The sequence below is a fragment of the Vigna unguiculata genome, chromosome 3 (genome assembly GCF_037176805.1).
Source record: "Vigna unguiculata cultivar grain cowpea cultivar isolate G323 ecotype 2 chromosome 3, ASM3717680v1, whole genome shotgun sequence".
In the NCBI taxonomy this organism is placed as follows: Eukaryota; Viridiplantae; Streptophyta; class Magnoliopsida; order Fabales; family Fabaceae; genus Vigna; species Vigna unguiculata.
In genome coordinates, this window is record NC_140794.1 from 16398056 (window position 1) to 16417500 (window position 19445).

Consider the following 19445-nt stretch of genomic DNA (forward strand, 5'->3'; position numbering starts at 1 on the left):
ATAATGAACAATAAATAATGATAATATTCTCTGATTTGGTTTGTATTTACCAAATATGGGAGAGATAACATTTTATTAAGATTTTCCTAGATTTCCTCGAATATTCATCATATCTCACAATTCTGGAATGTTCTTCGGCCTTTTGGAGACTTCTTCCCATTCCTTGGACTACCACATGGCTTCTCACTATGACCTCGGTCAATTGGAGACACCCTTCAATGACCTAAACCTTCACCTGGCCTCTTATAGTGATCTCGACATTATGGAGACATTCCTTTTTAACCATAACCTACCTCCTCTCAGCACCCTCGATTTATGGAGACATCCCCTTTCGTTTTGACTCATTCTATGTCTTCTATCAGCTACCTCGACTTTATGGAGACATTCTCTTTCGTCTTGACTCATTCTCTATCTTTTATTAGCTACCTTGACTTTTTAATTTCCCTATAAAATGGCCTCTAGACATAACCTCGACTAATTGTAGACGTCTTTGGTTCAAGAGGGTACATAACTCTCTAACTTTTGAGCTTCCGCTCCTAAAGTGGGGAAGCGAAATAGTTGTCTTTGCTGTCTTTTCAGTAACTGTCGTGCACCATTTCCCACGTTTCATCATGACTCCTCATCTATCCCACCACGTGTACCATATCTAACAGATGCCTCAAATTGTGAATAACACGATCTTTTCCCACATAACCTTTGCAGTTTTCGAAGCCTAATTACTTCCTTCCCATGTTCTTCTTCTTCATCTCGTCGCTCTTTGCCATTTCTCATCTTTATCCGTTTCTCTTTACTCCTTTTTCCAAAGGTAACTCTTTTTTTGTATTTTCTCTTTATATTGATTACAACTAGGCATAATTTCTGCTTGTTGACTTTTTTATACCCTTAGCTGCTGGTTTCCTTGCTTCTTTGTTTGTTGATTTCTTTTCGCCTTTCGCCATTGTGTTGCCTGTGCTTGGTTTTGGTTCCTGGGTTCTAGGTTGTCTTAGGTTACTGCATTCATTTTTTCTTCCTTTCTTGAGTTGCTAGTGTGTGCCTCTTTATTTGCCTTCATGACATAATAGACCCCTTGTATCCTTGGGCTACCCTTACCCTAAGAAGGGAAGTTTCCTCCATGACCACTCTTACTAGGGTTAGGGCCTTTAGGCATCACAAAACTTTGTTTAAAAGTAACGATACTAGTGTGGTGGTAGCCACTTGTGATGTGGAAGAACCCATATGCAGAGACAGTACCTTACATCCTCTTCCCCTTCAAAAGTTTACTTTTATGTACATCACTTTGTTCGAGAAACTTGGCTTAAGGCTACCCTTTAACACTTTTGAGAAAGAACTTCTCACCGTCTTGAATGTCGCCCCCTATCAGAGTCATCCCAATAGTTGGACATTTATTCGAGCCTTCTAAGTCTTGTGCACTATCTTCGGTATTATGTTGCCAGCTAGCATGTTCTTGTATTTTTTTTCAAACTTAGGACTCCTCCTATAACGTCCTAGATGAATATTACTTAATAGAATAAATAATTATAAATAAAACTCAAATCGTCTGATATTATTATTCCCAAAATAGCGGGAAATTTAAAAATTAGTTATCGCGCTTAAATTCATGTTCATAAATCCCGTATAATTATTACGAAATCCAAAAATCCAAAATCAACTGAAAGATAAATAGTGATAAAATAAATGACTCATAAAATTCTCCCAAGATAGCCCTCTATCTATCTCTATGCAACTCCATCATCACCTGGAATATCATATGCTCCCGTGTGACAAGTAGGGATGTCAAAAAAATCCGTACCCGCGGGTATCCGCGGATAAAACCCGCAACGGGTAGGAAATGGATATTAAAAATGGATACCCGCTACCCGCGGGTATGAATATTTTTGATACCCGCTTGTTAACGGGGCGGGTACGGGTATCATAGTATCCATACCCGTGGATACCCGTACCCGCTAAACTTTACCATATATATATATATATATATATATATATATTAGTAAACAACATTATGAGTCTTCATCTAATAATGGTGGTCAGATTCTTACCCCACAAATGAGTAAATTACTTCCATATACTGTGGAGGTGTTGATGTGTCTCTAAGACTGGTTATGGACCAACATGGAAGGTAATAAAATTAACACTTTTACTTAGATATTTTAATTAAATGATTGTTAGAAATTTTTACTGAACTTCTTATGTTTTAAGGCTTTTCTAGATTAAAATTGGACAACATGAAACTTTATACAATGTTGCAAGAGGTGGACATTGATGAAGTTAGTAATTTCTTTAATATTTTATTCAAAAATAAACTACAATATAAATTGGTAGTGATTTTTTATTTGTTTGTTTTTCAAGAATCAATCGGAGAAAGGAGACTTGTTGATCTAATCACTAATTATGGTTAAATATTTATTTTTTAAAATATTTTTGTAAATACCCGCGGATACCCGTGGATACCCGCGGATATGAAAAAAATAGACGGGTACCCGCATAACGGATACCCGACGGATATGGGTATGGGTACGGGGCAAATATTTTTCCAGCGGGTAGGGTACGGGGGAACTACTACCCGTACCCTACCCGCCCCGTTGACATCCCTAGTGACAAGTCACATGATCATCGCCAAGCTTAAACAAAATGGGTGAGCTCAAATCAACATAACACACAATTTAGTAATACAGACACCCACCCAAAAAAAAAAAATACTCTAACGTAACTCCATGCTTATTCTAAAACCCTTACTACCCAAGGTATTTTGAAACATCGTCTCATTATTTAAATGAAACGGCTAACCCAAGCATACCATACAATTACTTGACCATGGACCCAGGATATATCATGCTTCCATGAACATGTCCGCTCATGGTCCAACCTCTACAAACCTCCCCGCTCATAGTCTAACTCTACAAACCTCATCGTTCGTAGTCCAACACGCATGATCCATCCAGCTACGAACCTCCCCGCTCACAGCAACTCTCATGGGTGAGCACAAAATATACAAACCTCCCTGCTCGTATCCTCACACGAGAGTATCATTAATAGGAACTTCCATACCTATATTAATCACGTGTTCCATTACCAATCACAAATCTACCCCCTCGTGATAATATCAAGCATATTTGGCCCAAGGTCATCATCTCCAAACATGTAAAACACTTAAACTCATCAACTTAACCAATACGAGATTAGCACATACTCACCCATGGTCATAGGGATTTCATATGCTTCCACGAACCTGCCCGCTTGTGGTCCAACTCTACAAACCTCCACGCTCGTAGTCCAACATGTGTGAACACCTGCTATGAACCTCTCCACTCACAATAGCCTCAAGTTTGAGCTCGAAACATACGAACCTCCTCGCTTGTATCCTCGCACAAAAGTACGACCAAGTAAAAGCTAAGAATATATATTTCCAATGTATGAATCTATATAACAACACTCCAACCATGCATATAATTATCCAATTCACATTACCTAGGATATTCCTTCTTCCTAATGCACCACGTACAAAATCAAGATTTATCAAGCCACATGATCACATATCCATACACAAATGCCCCTTAATAGCTAATTTGATATTATTAAGAGATTATACATGCAATTGAAATACTCCTAAACAATAAGCTTCTAACCTCCTAAATCATGTAAGAGATTTAGTGATGTCAACATCCCATGCTCTAATTGTAAGACCCACAAATTTAAATAATTAAATAAATAATTATTTAATAAATGCGGGTAAGAGAAGCCTTTATGGCATTAAATCCTAACTTTCTTGATGTGGAAAAGTACTAGCTCAAATGGTTGAGAGTACTTTGGTTGTGTGAGAGGACCTAGGTTCAAGTCCTATGTATGTCAATTGTGTGTTATTTAATTGTTAGTTTTTTTAAGAGATGCTTAATGTGATAAGTAAGGATATAATATTTGATGTATGAATATTATCACAAAACATGAATTGGTTGAATGATTGTGCACTTGAATTGCAATTGTGTGGTGATGGGTTCAAACCTTGGCTTAGGGGGGATTGGTATCAAGTTGAGAAGGAGATTGGGAGAACGCAAGGAGAGGCTCATTGCTAAGGAGTGGGAAGTGTAGGAATTCTCAAATTTTGGCAAGGAAATCCAGGTTAGGCGAGTTCTTATTGCTTGTTTTTATTCTGCTATCGATTGATTATATGATCTGAACCATAATGAAAGTGTAGAACCTGTCTATTCTCGTTTTCTTCGCGTTTCTGGATTTTTCCAGAAATCGCCTAGCGGTAGTTCATGCGCCGCCAGGCGACGCTTCCTGTTTTGGCCAGTTTCTGGTTCGTGGTGAGTTTTGTGATATTTGTGATGTTGAAAATAATTATGTATGCGTGCATAGATGCGTTTAAGGAAGAAAAACCGCCTGTGAATTGAATGGTGTGTGAAATTGGTATGAATGGGGATTCCATGTGGGGTTGGGGTATATGGGGTGTGAGATGATGAATTGTTGTGTCGAGTTTGATCTATTGGATTGCTTGTATGACAATGGTATGGACCTAAACTGACATAGACTCGGATGATGGAACCACTCATATTTTGACTAAAAACGCGGATTGGAATTGGTAGTACAAGTGGGGTGTGGGGAAGCCACGAAAGGTGCGAACAGACCTGGGGAGAACCTAGTTTTTCACGCACCACCTGGCGGCGCTAAGGCTGTCGCCAGGCGCCCCATCAGACAAGCATAAAGGTTGTTTTGGGTGTGTTCGCATGATGGGAGTGGTTGAGTGGGGAATTAAATGCGTCGTGGTATGTGATAGACTGGAATTAGTAAGCATGATAAGATTAACTGGTTAAATTGTAATGTGTAATGTGAAGTAGAAGGGCATTCATAGTTAATTAAATTGTATGTTAACAACTGAGAAAATGATAGGTACAAAGTGTGTAAAAATGCTTATCAGATTTATACTCACGAATGGACTATGGAGAGTGATGTTTCGAAGTGATGCAGATTATATGCATCCATACTTGTGTATTCCAAAAGTACATGTATATTATTGACAATCTGGATGGCATGTTATATTTAATTGTTGGTTTGCATTGATAAAATATTTCGATTATATTGAGTGGAATAGAATAGAGTTCAATTCAGTACATAAAAGAAAGGATGGTGTGTATAAATGAGAATAATTATCTTATTGACTTGATTAAGATGTGTGCATTGTGATTGAGTCATTTTAGCATAAATGGATAATTGTACATGTGATGTGAGTTGTGAAATGTGTGATTTGAGGTCCTTAGGACCTGTTTAATGTGCCAAAAACCAGTAACAATTGTGCTACTGGTGTGGCGCCTGGCAGCGAGGGCGAGCTGTCAGGCCATATCAACTTAAAACAGTGGCAGTGAGTCCTATATGCGCGAGGCGCCTGGCGGCAGTCTTGGTTCCGCCAAGCGGAAGTGGTGCAGCAGATGACCTGGATGGTGTGTAGCGCCTGGTGGTAGGCTTGGGCCCGCCAGGCGATGACAGTGCAGCAACACCCCTGATGGCGCGTGGCGCCTGGCGGTGTGAGATGCCCGCCAAGCGGTCTGGAGCTAGATTCTGCCTAGCAGTGTGAGATGCACACCAGGCGGTTTTGGTCCAGTGATGGTGTGCGAGGAAGTTTTCTACACCGGTTTAAGGGATGTTCATGATGCGATGTTTTGGTTGGGGGCCCAGTTACGAGTGTATCTTGTATTGGGGTAACATGTGACCACTTTAGGTTGTAGCCTGGTGGTTTAGGAAGTCCAATGGAGTGTGCGGGTTGTGGCTCGTACGGCGAGGTTTCGGATGATTTCCCTCTTTAGTGCATGTTGATAGAGTTTTGGTAGTCTGGGAACAACTACAAACTTAGGTTTGTTTTGGGGAACTCCACTTGGTGTCACGGTGAGATGTTGTGGCAAAGTTATTCCCACGTGTGGACTATCAGGTGGTGGCCTGTAGTCGCAGGGGCGAGTAGACACTCATGCTGCAAAGATCGATCAATGATCTCACCTAAAGGGTATAGAAATGATAGACGTCTAATGCAAGTGTTGGAAATGGAGAAGTAAGGAAAAAGGGAGAAGAGTACTAACCCGGGTTTTTATGTTGAGATGTTGTATTTAATAGTATATTTGTTTTGTTTTATTTTAAATGAGCTCACCCTATTTGTGTGTGTGTGGCGATGATCATGTAACTCGTTACATAGGAGCAGATATTGATGTAGGTGAGCAGGCTGATACATAGAGACGGAGTAGGGACTTCTTGGGGTTTTCATGGATTTTATTTTATCAGACTATGGATTTATTTTAATAGTTTTATAGTCAATTATATTTGTAATACGATATTGTCGTGAATTATTCTATCCGTTTGGGCACTTTGAACTTACGGTTTTAAAATAATCCTCGCGTTTTAGGAATTGTTGATAATAAATGAGGTTGTTTAATTAAATTTTATTTTGTTTTATTTTAATAAGTAATTTCCGGCTAAGACGATACACTAATCTTTTCCTTTCATAACTTAAACCAAGTCAAGTTTCATATTAATTTATATCTCTAACCCAAGAATCAAACACACCTATGTAGGCATTTGTACATCATGCCATCATGCTAATTTTTGAGCCAGAATAGTTCCCCAACAACCCCAATTTCATTTTCCCGTACAACCAACCAAATTAGACTGTTGGCCAACGTTTATCGCCTGGTGGCACACATGTACCACCACGCAGTACATCAGTTTTCTAGAAATTCCAGAATTCTCTTGCCTGCTTGAAACCCTAAACCTCCCAGAATGCTATTCAATCATGTATTTACACATAAATCACATTCAATCAACTCTCCAACATGCATATGTATTCAATTAATCCAGACACTTGCCAAATAACCATATTCATAATCTGCACAACACATTTCATATTCATCCCCAAACCTTTATGAAACCCTCATGTTCATGAAAACTCCCAATCATCATCAGAAGGAAACATTCTCAGTTAATTATACACTTAAACGACCAAGTAAAAGCACAAGAAGTTAAGGACATCCAAACCTATCATAGAAAACATAGTTGAACTAGGGCACACTCCGATGTCAGTAAACAAGTAAAGTAAAGGGTCAACAATAATTCAAAATAAAACCTAGAGACAAGAGACTACATGGGCCATAGCCCTAGAGAAAAGACCAAATAAACGGAAATCCAGTCCAAGCAGACTATGCAGCGAAACCTCCATCACCCTGATGACCACGAGGAGTTCTTGCATATGCTCACATCAATAAATTGATGATCCTCGCAAAAAGGAGAAAACCACACACAGGAACACAAACAAACAGAAGGGTAAGCTAGAGTAGAAAATAGTTTATCATACAATTATATACATCTCTATAATCCAAAATGCAAATATCACCCAATCATGTTATGACTTGCACATGATACACTAAGACTCGAGACACGACTCATCCGGATACATATAATTAGTCAAATTCAGCGAATGCATGCACTTGTGGTGGACTTCCCTACTCTATCGAGCTGCTCTACCTAGTTAAATGTTACAATGTTTCATCCCCCACACACAAGGTTAGCCCTTAATGAGTTTCATATCTCCTGCTACTCTCACCACTAGAGTTAGTACGCTATATGTGAGACTAACTGACTCTTTAGAGTGTTGGGATGCAACCTTACCTTGAATCCTTACTAAATATATAGATAGGGCACCACCATGAACTTCCACTAACAGAGATCATGGAATAAAGTCCCGACCAATTGAGGCACTACCATGAAGTCTCGCCTAGAGTCTCATGGAATTACACCCTCCGATGAGGCACCACCACGAAACTATCGTGGAATTACGCCCTAACCACAAACCAATTATATTTCCCCATCCAAGTATATAATTGTTATGCATACAAATCTCATGCCAACTTTTATAACCAACCTTTATTCATGCTCCATATCAAAACCATACCAAACTCATCATTTTTATCCCATGAATCCTTCCATACATGCAAACATGCCCAAATCATGTTAAACTCACCCATCACAGACCATAAACCATCTCACTCATAACTAATCACCCAATTCATACTTTAAAAGCAAGATCAATACACACATATAGCCAACATCTGGGAACAGAGAAACAACAGACCAAGACGCATTCTCGCCCAACTTCTCGCTCAGGCAAAAAGGTCTCGCTCAAGCGAGAGGGACTCTCGCTCAGGCGAGCTCCTTTAGCCTAGGCGAGAGCTCGACAAACAAGAATAGTGACCCTCTGCACTTTCGCGCTGAGGCGAGGTCTCCTCGCCTGAGCGAGACATTCTCTCGCTCAAAATGAAGATTGGTCGCCTGAGCAATAACTCATCCAAAAGACCTAGGCGAGCCTCTGCCAGTCTCGCCTGGGCAAGACAAGCTTGCCTAAGCGAGATCATCAGCTCTCGCCACTGTTCGTACCTACAACAACCATCTTTCATACCCAAAACACATAACCAGGCAGTCCACATATTCACAGTACCATACAATCCATACAAGACAAGAAACATGGCTGAAACAGATAGCTTTACAGAAGGTACTAAAGACCCTAGCTTCCCTTACCTGGAAAATGCTAGCCAAGGACTTCGACACCTAAACTGTGGAGCACAGGTAGCTCTAAGAACAGATCCAGAGCTAGAAAATAGCGGAATGAGTTTAAAATGAGTTTACCACGAAACCCTGACTAGAAATACAAAAATACACTTGGAAAGAAAGGGTATAAGTTGGAGAATACTTATACGATTGAGCTCACTGGACCAAGATTGGGGTTAAACCCTAGCAGAGCATAGCTGCAGTCTTAGGGGGGAATAAGAGAACAGATTTCTGAAAAATGACAGAATGAGAGGGTTAGCTGGTTTAGGGTCTTTGGCTCCCTATGGGCCAGCCCTAGGCCAATCGATATGGGGCAGTCCCCTTTACAAATAATGGCAGAAAATATTGGGCCTTACATTCTACTTAACAAGAAAAATTTTCAACCTCGAAAATAAAGACTCACCAGGAAAAACAAATGTGGATGTGACTTCCTCATATCCTCCTCTAACTCCCAAGTAGAGTAACCTGTCCTCCGGTCCCAGACAACTTTGACAAGACTGACTGGTTTTCCTCTACGTTCCTCTACTTGACTATCCTCCAAAGTCACAGGTGGTACCTCCATAGTGAGATCCTCCCTGACCTGCACATCCTCGACCTCCAACACAGACGGATCGAACACATACTTCCTCAACTGTGAGACGTGGAACACTGAGTGGAGATTTGCCAACTACGGGGGCAATGCAATCTCGTAAGCCACTGGCCCAATCCTCCTCGAGATCTTATAAGGGCTAAGAAACTTATGAGAGAGCTTCCTTGAGCGGAGAGCCCTTCCCACACTAGTGTTCAGGTCACCCTCAAGAACATGTGATCTCCAACCGCAAATTCCAAAGGTCTCCTCCTACGATCTACATAAGCCTTATGTCTGCTCTGAGAAGCCTGCATTCTGTCTCTCACCATTCTTACCTTCTCGGTGGTTTATTATAATAACTCTGGTCCGACAAACACTACTTCCCCATCTTGATACCAACACAGAGGGGTCCTACACTTCCTACTGTATAGAGCCTCATATGGCGCCATGCCAATGCTCGCATGGAAGCTGTTGTTGTAGGTGAACTCTATCAATGGTAAAACTTCACCCCAAGCACCCAAGTGATCTAGCACGCATGTTCTCAATAAGTCCTCAAGTGACTAGATCGTTCTCTCTGACTGACCATCGGTCTGAGGATGATATGTTGAACTCATGGTTAGTTTGCTTCCCAAAGCACTCTGTAGTGTCTGTCAAAACTGGGAAGTGAACCGAGGATCTCTGTCTGAAATGATACTTGAAGGTACTCCATGCAGCCTCACAATCTCCTTAATGTACAAATAGGCCAACTTGGCCATCAACATCCTCAAGTTCGTCGCTAAGAAATCGGCACTCTTAGTTAATTGATCCACTATAACCCATATCGTATCATGTCCCCTAAAAGTTCGTGGCAAATGGGTCACAAAATCCATCGAGATGCTATCCCATTTCCACACCGGTATCTCTAAGGGATGTAGAATTCCACCGGGCCTCTGATGCTCCATCTTTGCCTTCTGACATGTCAAATAGGTCGATACAAACTTTGCAACATCCTTCTTCATTCCCTGCCACCAGAAGGTTTCCTTGAGATCCTGATACATCTCAGTCATGCCAGGATGCAAGCTAAGACGACTCTTGTGCCATTCCTCAAGGATTAACCTGTTCACCTCAGTATCATCTGGTATACACACCCTACCCTGGAACCTTAGTATGCCATCATTACCCAAGGCAAAATCCTTTGCCTCTTCTGATCCCAATTGCTCTCTAACTTTGTTTAGACTGACATCCAACAATTGTCTGTCTCTGATTGAATCCAGGAAGTCACTAGATATAGTCAGGTTACTACATCTAATGAATTCGGATTCCAACTCCACATGCAGCTTCATATCCCTGAACTTCTCTAACAGTTCCACCTCCTTGATCATAAGGTGTGCAATATGTATAATCTTCCTACGCAAGGCATCAACCACTACATTCGCCTTCCTAGATGGTATAGAAGCTCAAAGTGATAATCTTTCAGGAATTCCATCCACCTCCTTTGTCTCATGTTCAGCTCCTTCTGATTGAATAAATATTTGAGGCTCTTGTGATCCCTAAACACACAAAACTGGGCACTTTCTCGCTTTCGCCTAGGCGAGAGCTCGACAAACAGGAACAATGACCCTATTCACTTTCTCGCTTAGGCGAGGTCTCCTCGCCTGAGCGAGACATTCTCTCGCTCAAAAGGAAGATTGGTTGCCTGAGCGACAACTCGCGCAAAAGACCTGGGCGAGCCTCTACCAGTCTCGTCTGAGCGAGATCATTAGCTCTCGCCACTGTTCGTACCTGCAGTCGCCATCTTTCATACCCAAAACACATAACCAGGCAGTCCACACATTCACAGTAGCATACAATCCACACAAGACAAGAAACATGGATGAAACAGATAGCTTTACGGAAGGTACTAAAGACCCTAACTTCCCTTACCTGGAAAATGTTAGCCATGGCTTCGAAACCCAAACTGTGGAGCACAGGTAGCTCTAAGAACAGATCCAGAGCAGGAAAATAGAGGAATGAGTTTAACATGAGTTTACCACAAAACCTTGACTAGAAATTCAAAAATACACTTGAAAAGAAAGGGTATGAGCTTGAGAATACTTATACGGAGCAAGAAACGAGATTGAGCTCACTGGACCAAGATTGGGGTTAAACCCTAGCAGAGCACAACTGTAGTCTTAGGGGGGAATGAGAGAACAAATTTCTGAAAAGTGACAGAATGAGAGGGCTAACTAGTTTAGGGTTTTTGGCTCCCTATGGACCAGCCCTAGGCCAATCGATATGGGGTAGTCCCCTTTAAAAATAAGGGCAGAAAATATTGGACCTTACATCTACTTTCTATTCTCTTCCTCTCAATCATTTTATAACACTAATTTATTATTAACTTATATTATATATATATATATATATATATATATATATATATATATATATATATATATATATATATATATATCATTAATCGGGAAAATTAAAGACTAATTTTTTATAGTTAATGTTAATAATTAATTCCCTATAATATACGTTTAAAATTAATCTAAAAGTTAAAAATTATTTTAGTTATCAATATTTTTAATTTATAAACCGATCATTATTAATAAAAAGCAAAAATATCATGTATAGGAAAAAACTGATATATGGACAAAACATCCAATCAAAAAATTAAGAAAACATGCATTCATATTATCGGCAGATAAAGTATCCATCTAAGGGAACAAAATGGGCCACTGAACACTAACAGGGACACACGTTCAGAAGATCCAAAGAAGAAGTTCGTGAATAACAATTTTCCACTCCATGCAACCGACCAAGGAAGTGCCTCCTTACCCTTGCTGTTGTCACAAAATGTGGTTGGAGAGAGTTACAGGGAAATGATGGTACGTTTCTTTTCTTCATTCATGAGATCATGTTTGTGGTGGCAATTGGCATACGTTCACACACGCACTACCATCAAAGCCTTAACTTGATGCAAAGGTACAACAGAAAGAAGAAAAAAAAAAAACAACCACTATAAGAAAAATCACTACAATAAAAATCTGTAAATAAGTCACAAAATTCGTAATAAAATAATTTGACTGCCAAATTATCTATGGACAAAAATTCATAATAAATCGGTCATAACTAGGGATGACAAACATCTGAGTATTGTCTGAATCTGTCTCTATTTTAATGAAGAATTTCTGCATTAACTACGTATGGATATGGACGTGGAGAATACTCGACTTTTTCGATTGAGTACGAGGATGAGCATGAATATATATATATATATATATATATATATATATATATATATATATATATATATATAATACATACTTTCTATGTTTTGTTTGTTATGAAATTCATCTACATCTCCGAGTAGGGATGACAATGGGGTGGGACGGAGATGGGTTTCGCTATCCCATACCTATTCTTGTAGCAAAAAATTCATCCTCATCTCCATACCCAAATTCAATGGGTATCAAACTTTTGTCTCATCCTCATCCCCACCGGGTAACGGGTATAATCTCATACCCATATCCGTACCTGTTTTCTTACTAATATTAATTTTAATTAATTTTTATAAAATAATAAAAAATTATGATAAAGTAAACATAATATTATCAAATATTCAATATTAGGAGGATGATTGTTTCTTCGATATCAAATACTTTGAAATAAATTATAATTGTTTACATTTTAGATTAGAATACCAAATAAAATTCAATGAGAACCAAAATATTTATTAAATTTGCAAACATTAATGAAACCTAGTTGATAAAATATAAAAATATTTTAAAAAAATATAAAAGGAAAACAATATTCAAATTAAAATATATTTTAAATGTTTGTTTACTTCAATTTTTTAAATTCTAATGAATCTATTTTTTATACCCTAATAAAAGTTATAATATATCACTTGATCAAAATGACGCAAAGAACAAATAATAAACATAATAGTAAAATTTTAATATAGATCTTGTATCTTTTGAACTCCAATATATGTTGGATGGTGATAAAAAAATATTCATGGCAATTACATTAAATTTTTCCATTGTAGTAAATAAAAGTTATTTATACAATTATAGTGAAAAAAATTACAATATGATTGATAATAAGTTAGAAAATAAAAAAATATATCAAAATAGTATTTTATATGATGAAAATAAACAACAAATAAAAATATTAAAAAATTAATAAATGTGTGTCTTATAAATAATTTGAGAGACTATTGAAAGAAATCGTACAAAAGAAAACAAATGTATAATTAAAGGTATGATAAGATGAAAAATGTCTCAGAGATCTAAGAAAACTTTTGAAATATCAACATATATACTCAATGGTTGAGAAATAATAAAAAATTGTTTTAGCGAAACAAAAGACTTCTTCAAATGAAAATAATAATAATAAGTAAAGATTTTTTTTATATTACCTAGCAAATGAAAGGTTTGTGCTATTAAACACTTAAACTGAGAGTATTAAACATTCTCACGTGAAAGGAAAATATACAATAAATAAAATTATTAAAAAATAATAGAAATATTTAAATGTGAGACATAAAAAAAAATTAATTGACATACATCATTTTAACATAATTACATAAATGTTATGATAAGATGAAAAATATATTGAAGATGCGAATGAGTTTCATGACAAATAATTGACATACATCATTTTTTAATATGTTGTTTACACAGTTTGACATATTTTCCCTTCAACATTTATTAAGAAATTATCATGAAACGTGTTTGAAACGTCTAATAAACTCAACAAAATTTGGTTAAAAAGACTAAATTCATGCAATTCTAAAGTTAGGAGACTAAATTGGGCCAACACTTTGAAAATGGACTAATTCCAAATTTGACTGAAAGTTAATGGACCAAAAACATATTTAACCCTTACTTTTATTAGTGTATAAAAATAGAGATTTCATTTGAATTTAGAAATTTAAGTAAAGAGAAATTTAAAATATTTTTTAATTTGAATATTTGTTTTCTTTTTATATCTTTTAAAAATATTTTTAAATTGTATCAACTAGGTCTCATTAACATTTTCAAATTTAATGAATATTTTGGTTGTCATGAAATTTTATTTAGTATTCTAATTTGAAATGTATACAATTATAATTTCTTTCTAAATATTTGAAATTGAATAAACGACATTCCTTTTAATATTGAATATTTGATAATATTATGTTTCCTTTACCATAATTTTGTATTAATTTTTAAAATTTAATTAATTGGTATTGAAACAGTAAGAAAGCTGGTATGGGTACAAGTACAAGTATATACCCATTATCCGGTAGGGATGGGGATGGGATAAAAATTTGATACTCGTTGAGTTTGGGTATGGGGATGGGGATGGGGATGGATATGGGATAGTAAAACCCACGCACCGTTGCCATCCCTAGTCATAACTAACATTACCTAGAAATTTATTCGTAGATAATTACATATGGATTTATACGGATAGAAAGTCTAAAACAACATACATAAAATACCTTTGTTGTGTTGACGGGCTAAAGTGAACGTAACCTAGTACAAAAGAGTAACTATAAAACAATTAATCTTATAAAACATATGTGAAACTCATAAAATTAATCAAGTGGAAACATAAGCATAAAAACAAGCATGCACAAATTACTATCATTATAAAATTTATGGTTGAGGCATTAGTGGCCTTAAATTACTATCACGAGCTACGTGTCACCAAAAACTGAGTAAGCATGACTTACTCTAAGTTGATTATAATGTCACTATCGTTTTCCCCGTCATTGTTTCCTTCACTAGAGGTATCGTTAGTCGATTGAGATTGTCCACTTCATTCAAGATCTCCACCATCAAAATGAGTTCTCCGTTGAAGAAGTCATTTCCAACATCTAAGTTCCCTTCATTAATTGAAATCTTGTAAAAAAACAAGATGCTTGTTGAATCCAAGCTTGTGTAAGTTGAGAACATATTCTTGAGCCTTTCGCAAATCCTTCTTAGTCATCTCCTTTTTCATTTGATCGACATGATGAGAGAAAGTCATGTTAGTTAAATTCTTCTTGAGACCTTGAATTGCATCCTCCTTTAGCAAGATACTTGACTTAACTAACTCTTTCTTCAACTTCTTCACCTCAATAAAGGTACCACCTACTATTAACTCAATCCTCATCCTTTAACTCGAAAGCACAGACCAAGCATACAACTCCATAAAGGCATCCAACAACTCCTCTGCAAAGGTCAACTAGTACACCTTCCCATTAACAACACTTAAATTAAAACTTAACCTTTATAACAATTGAAGATCTTAGTCAATAAAACAATGAGCCAAGGTACTCACCGTGATCTCATGAACTCAATGGAACCTTTTAGGAGATCACTTAAATGGAACCTCCTATGTTAGGGGACACTTTCAATCATCATTTTCCCTTTATCAATAATGATGGTTTGAGACTTCAAATGCAACTCGTTGAAGTAATTCTTACAGTGAAGGTTAGCATAACTCATCATATATGAAATAAGAAGAGAAACTTAAACAAGTTTAAATAAAAGAAAAAACATAATATTGTAAAATAGACACATATTTTCTAGGTAATTTTAATGACAAGGCAGTAAATATGCGACAAAGAGTTCCTTGGTAGGAAGTTTCCAGAGAAGTTCATCCAAGGTTGTCATGGTTGTGGTATGGCTCATATATGGATAAAACAAAGCAGTTTTTGGAGTTGCCATATTGTAATTACGACCTATTAAAGCATAATCTTGATGTGACGCTTATTGAAAAAAATGTGTTTGACAATGTCTTTAATACAGTGATGGACATAAAAAATAAGAATGGATTCAAGAAAAAAATATTATTAACGAAAGGAGTTAGAGTTACAACGACTACCAGGTGGAAAATTGTGAAGCTTAAATCAAAAAATGTTTGATCTAAGCAACAAAAAGTTGTTGTGTATAAATGGATTATTGTGTTGAGAATGCTTGATGGTTATGCCTCAAATTTACGTAGATGGGTAAACATAGAGAAAGGAAGAATGATTGGAATCAAATATCATGATTGTTATATATTTATGAAGCAATTCTTGTTTGCTGCTTTAAGGCATTGCCAAATTAGGTTTGGAAACCTATAACTAAGTTGAGTAAATTCTTCAAAGATTTGTGCTCAACAATTGTGCGAATGGACGATTTGTCGTTGATGGAACAAAACATTGTAATTATATTGTGTAAATTTGAATGAATCTTTTTGTCTGCATTCTTCAAATCAATGGAACACTTACCTATCCATTTTCTATATGAAGCAAGAATAGAAGGTCATGTTCAATATCGATGGATGTATCCATTTGAGAGGTAATTTATTTAAACTATTAAATTTGAACATGCATGTTTGTCTTGTATGAAATTAGTAATGAATGATATTATCATGTCATATTAGTTACTTGAATAACTTGAAACAAATGGCTTAGAATAAGGCATGTGTTGAAGGGTTAATTTGTAAGGCATATTTGGTATAAGAGACTTCTCAATTTTGTTCATATTATTTTGAGGCTCATGTGCAAATAATGAGAAGTATAGTAAGTCGATATGACGATGGAGATGAAAATGAAGAAGTGGATCAAACATCAACAATTTTAATGATCCTAGTTGCTCTAATGGAACTTCTTCCAATATGTATTTAAATAATAAAGAATTAGAGCGATACATTCGCATGTATTGCTTAATTGTTTAGAAGTACAACCATTCATCAAGTAAGTACCTAAATTGATTTTGACATGTATAGTTTCTACATGTATATAACATAATGTTATTTATAAATGTTAGAGTATTTGAACAGTTTCTATAAGCAGTAAATCCAAACAACACTAAAAAAGAAATTAAGGTTAGGATTGCTTCCAATTTTCCAAGATGGTTTCAAACATATGTAAGTATTGATTGTAAATCAATCATAACATTAATAGTATATGTTTTTACGTTTACTTGTGACTATATTTGATTTTCTCTTGTCATTCACTTAGGTTCATGATAACAATGTGGTACAAAGTCAATTTTTGCGTGACTTAACATAGGGTTCAAGGAAAAAGTTTGCTACATAGCTTATTTATTTTATCAATGGTTTCTTTCAAGTTTCATATAGAAGAACGCAAAATTGGAAAGCAAGCATACACTTGTAGAGTTTGTGTTAAGGGTGATCATAGCATAAATGAACATAATTATTATTATGGTATCATTGAATAGATTATGCAACTTGAATACATAGGAGAATTAACAAAACAATTAGTTTTAATCAACTACCAATGGTTTAATTGTGAAAGGAATTATGGTGTAAAATTTCATAAGGAATATGATATTGTGGAGGATGATCCTTTCATTCTTTCATCATATGTGTAACACCCCAGCTAGGATTATACTAAAATAACATTACCACTCACTTATAGTGAAAATATAAGAAATTTAAACTATGATATCAATGGTTAAAAAGAACAAAAAACATCTTTATTCACCAAGTACTAAAAATTATATATCTCGGTGTTTCCAAAATATAAAACTGCCAAACTAATAACAAAAAAAAAAAATCTTTTAAGAAAATGAATAATTACTTCCACAATTGTCCCCACAACTCACATCTCCATTGTGCATCTTCCTCATCACATGTACTATCATTTGCTCCCTATAAAAGTATGATCATCGCAAATGGAAATCACAACCACTAAAATAGAAGGGTGAGCTAACTTAAACAATAGTTATGATAACAACAAACCCAAGACTTCACCTCTTGCTGAGAGACACACATGCATAGAAACATGTCAACAATCATCCCCTACCTATACAAGGTTTGTCATACAACATCAATACACCACCAAAACTCATTATTCCATTCATATATAAGTTAGCAAGCCTTTTTTGTATTTTTGGAAGGTAGGGATTGACAAGTGTACCAAATCACACAAGTAATATAGTGGAAAGTCCAAGTATCATTTTCCGAGAGACTTGTGAAACACTAGGCAACTCTTGCAATTCATAATTCAATTAGACAACAAATTTTACAAAAGTAAAAATAAAACTCTTTTTGTATTTTTATCAAACATATGGTATGCAACAATTTATGATAAATGCTTCACTAGGATTGGGTTTCATGATCTAATTCATAACAAAAAAATAAACAATATTCTTCTAATTTCTACACTAGCATTTGTTGACATGTTAAGCCAAGGTGGTATGCTTCTTAAAGATTTGATGAAGATTTGATGAAGTCCTTTTGAACTACCTTGAAGTCATTACCATTGGAATGAAACCTACATTAATGAAGGAAAGGAGATTTGATGGTATTCATGTTGATCAAGGTTGGAACGTGTGCTTTCCACATGGATACATCATTAAGAAAATGTATTTGATGTTTGTAATTCATATTGTAGACCTTGTAGCATTAATTTGATGTATTTGGTCTTTGTTGTGTTTTTTAATCTGTTGAATGGTTTTTCAACAGGTTAAAATGTCTCTTTTAATATGTTGAATGGTTTTTTAACAGGTTAAAAGGTTGGCTGCAATAGTCCTAAACTACAACTAATTCAATCAATTGATTTATTTTTTAATCGACTGATTTCACTTAAGTCAAGTGAAATCAACCGATTGATTTGGAAATCAACCTGTTGAATTTCATAACAGTTTGACTATAAGAGTTGTATTCTGATCATTTTTTAGCGTGAAATTGTTATGGAAACTCTCTCTTTCGTGATCATTTAGACTGCAACAGTTGAAGATTGATCTTGGATCAATTCTTGGAGCTTTTGGCTTGTGTTTGAAGCTTGGAGAAAGTGGTTTGTGGTAGGCTAGGATGTGCTACCACTAATGTTTGATCTTTCTCAAGCTTTGTGTGTGTGCCTGGTGGTTTTCCAGGTCTGCAAGAGGGTTCTTGTTGTACTGGTGTGATTCTTGTGTGATTCAAGAGTCTTGTTTGTTGTTTTTGCATATTTTGAAAGTGTAAGGGTGGATACTTTGTAAATCTTTTGAAATAGAAAGACACTCATTATACTTTTATTTAATATGAGATCATATCTCAAATACTTACAATTCTTTATTTATTTTTTTATTAATTTATCTTTAAATCTTTGAACTAAACAAGTATTTATTAAAATTAGTAAAGTAATAGAACTGAAAAAAAAAGTTATTATAATAATTATATTGCATTTATAATAATAATAATTATGTTATTATAGTGATATTATTATTATTATTATTATTATTATTATTGTAATTATTGTTGTTGTTATCACGAGATATTATTATTATTACTATTGGTACTAATATTTTTATTACTATGAGATATTATTATTATTATTATTATTAATCAGAGCATATCTCAATTACTTACA

General features: G+C 35.8%; 1 protein-coding gene and 1 long non-coding RNA gene across 2 annotated transcripts; one reads left to right on the plus strand and one right to left on the minus strand.

Moving 5' to 3' along the window:
* The first annotated feature begins 568 nt into the window (after positions 1-568).
* LOC114176031 (uncharacterized) lies at positions 569-6368 on the plus strand. Its single transcript, XR_003602957.2, has 3 exons — positions 569-805; positions 4007-4113; positions 6176-6368. It is a non-coding gene; the product is annotated as an uncharacterized LOC114176031 (long non-coding RNA).
* Positions 6369-8370: 2002 nt separating this feature from the next.
* LOC146887527 (uncharacterized) lies at positions 8371-9474 on the minus strand. The gene is made up of 3 exons (XM_085670269.1): positions 9370-9474; positions 8981-9244; positions 8371-8406 (listed from the first exon to the last, which is right to left on the minus strand). The coding sequence occupies exons 1-3, from the start codon at positions 9472-9474 to the stop codon at positions 8371-8373; spliced, it is 405 nt and encodes a 134-aa protein (XP_085526395.1).
* Positions 9475-19445: the final 9971 nt, after the last annotated feature.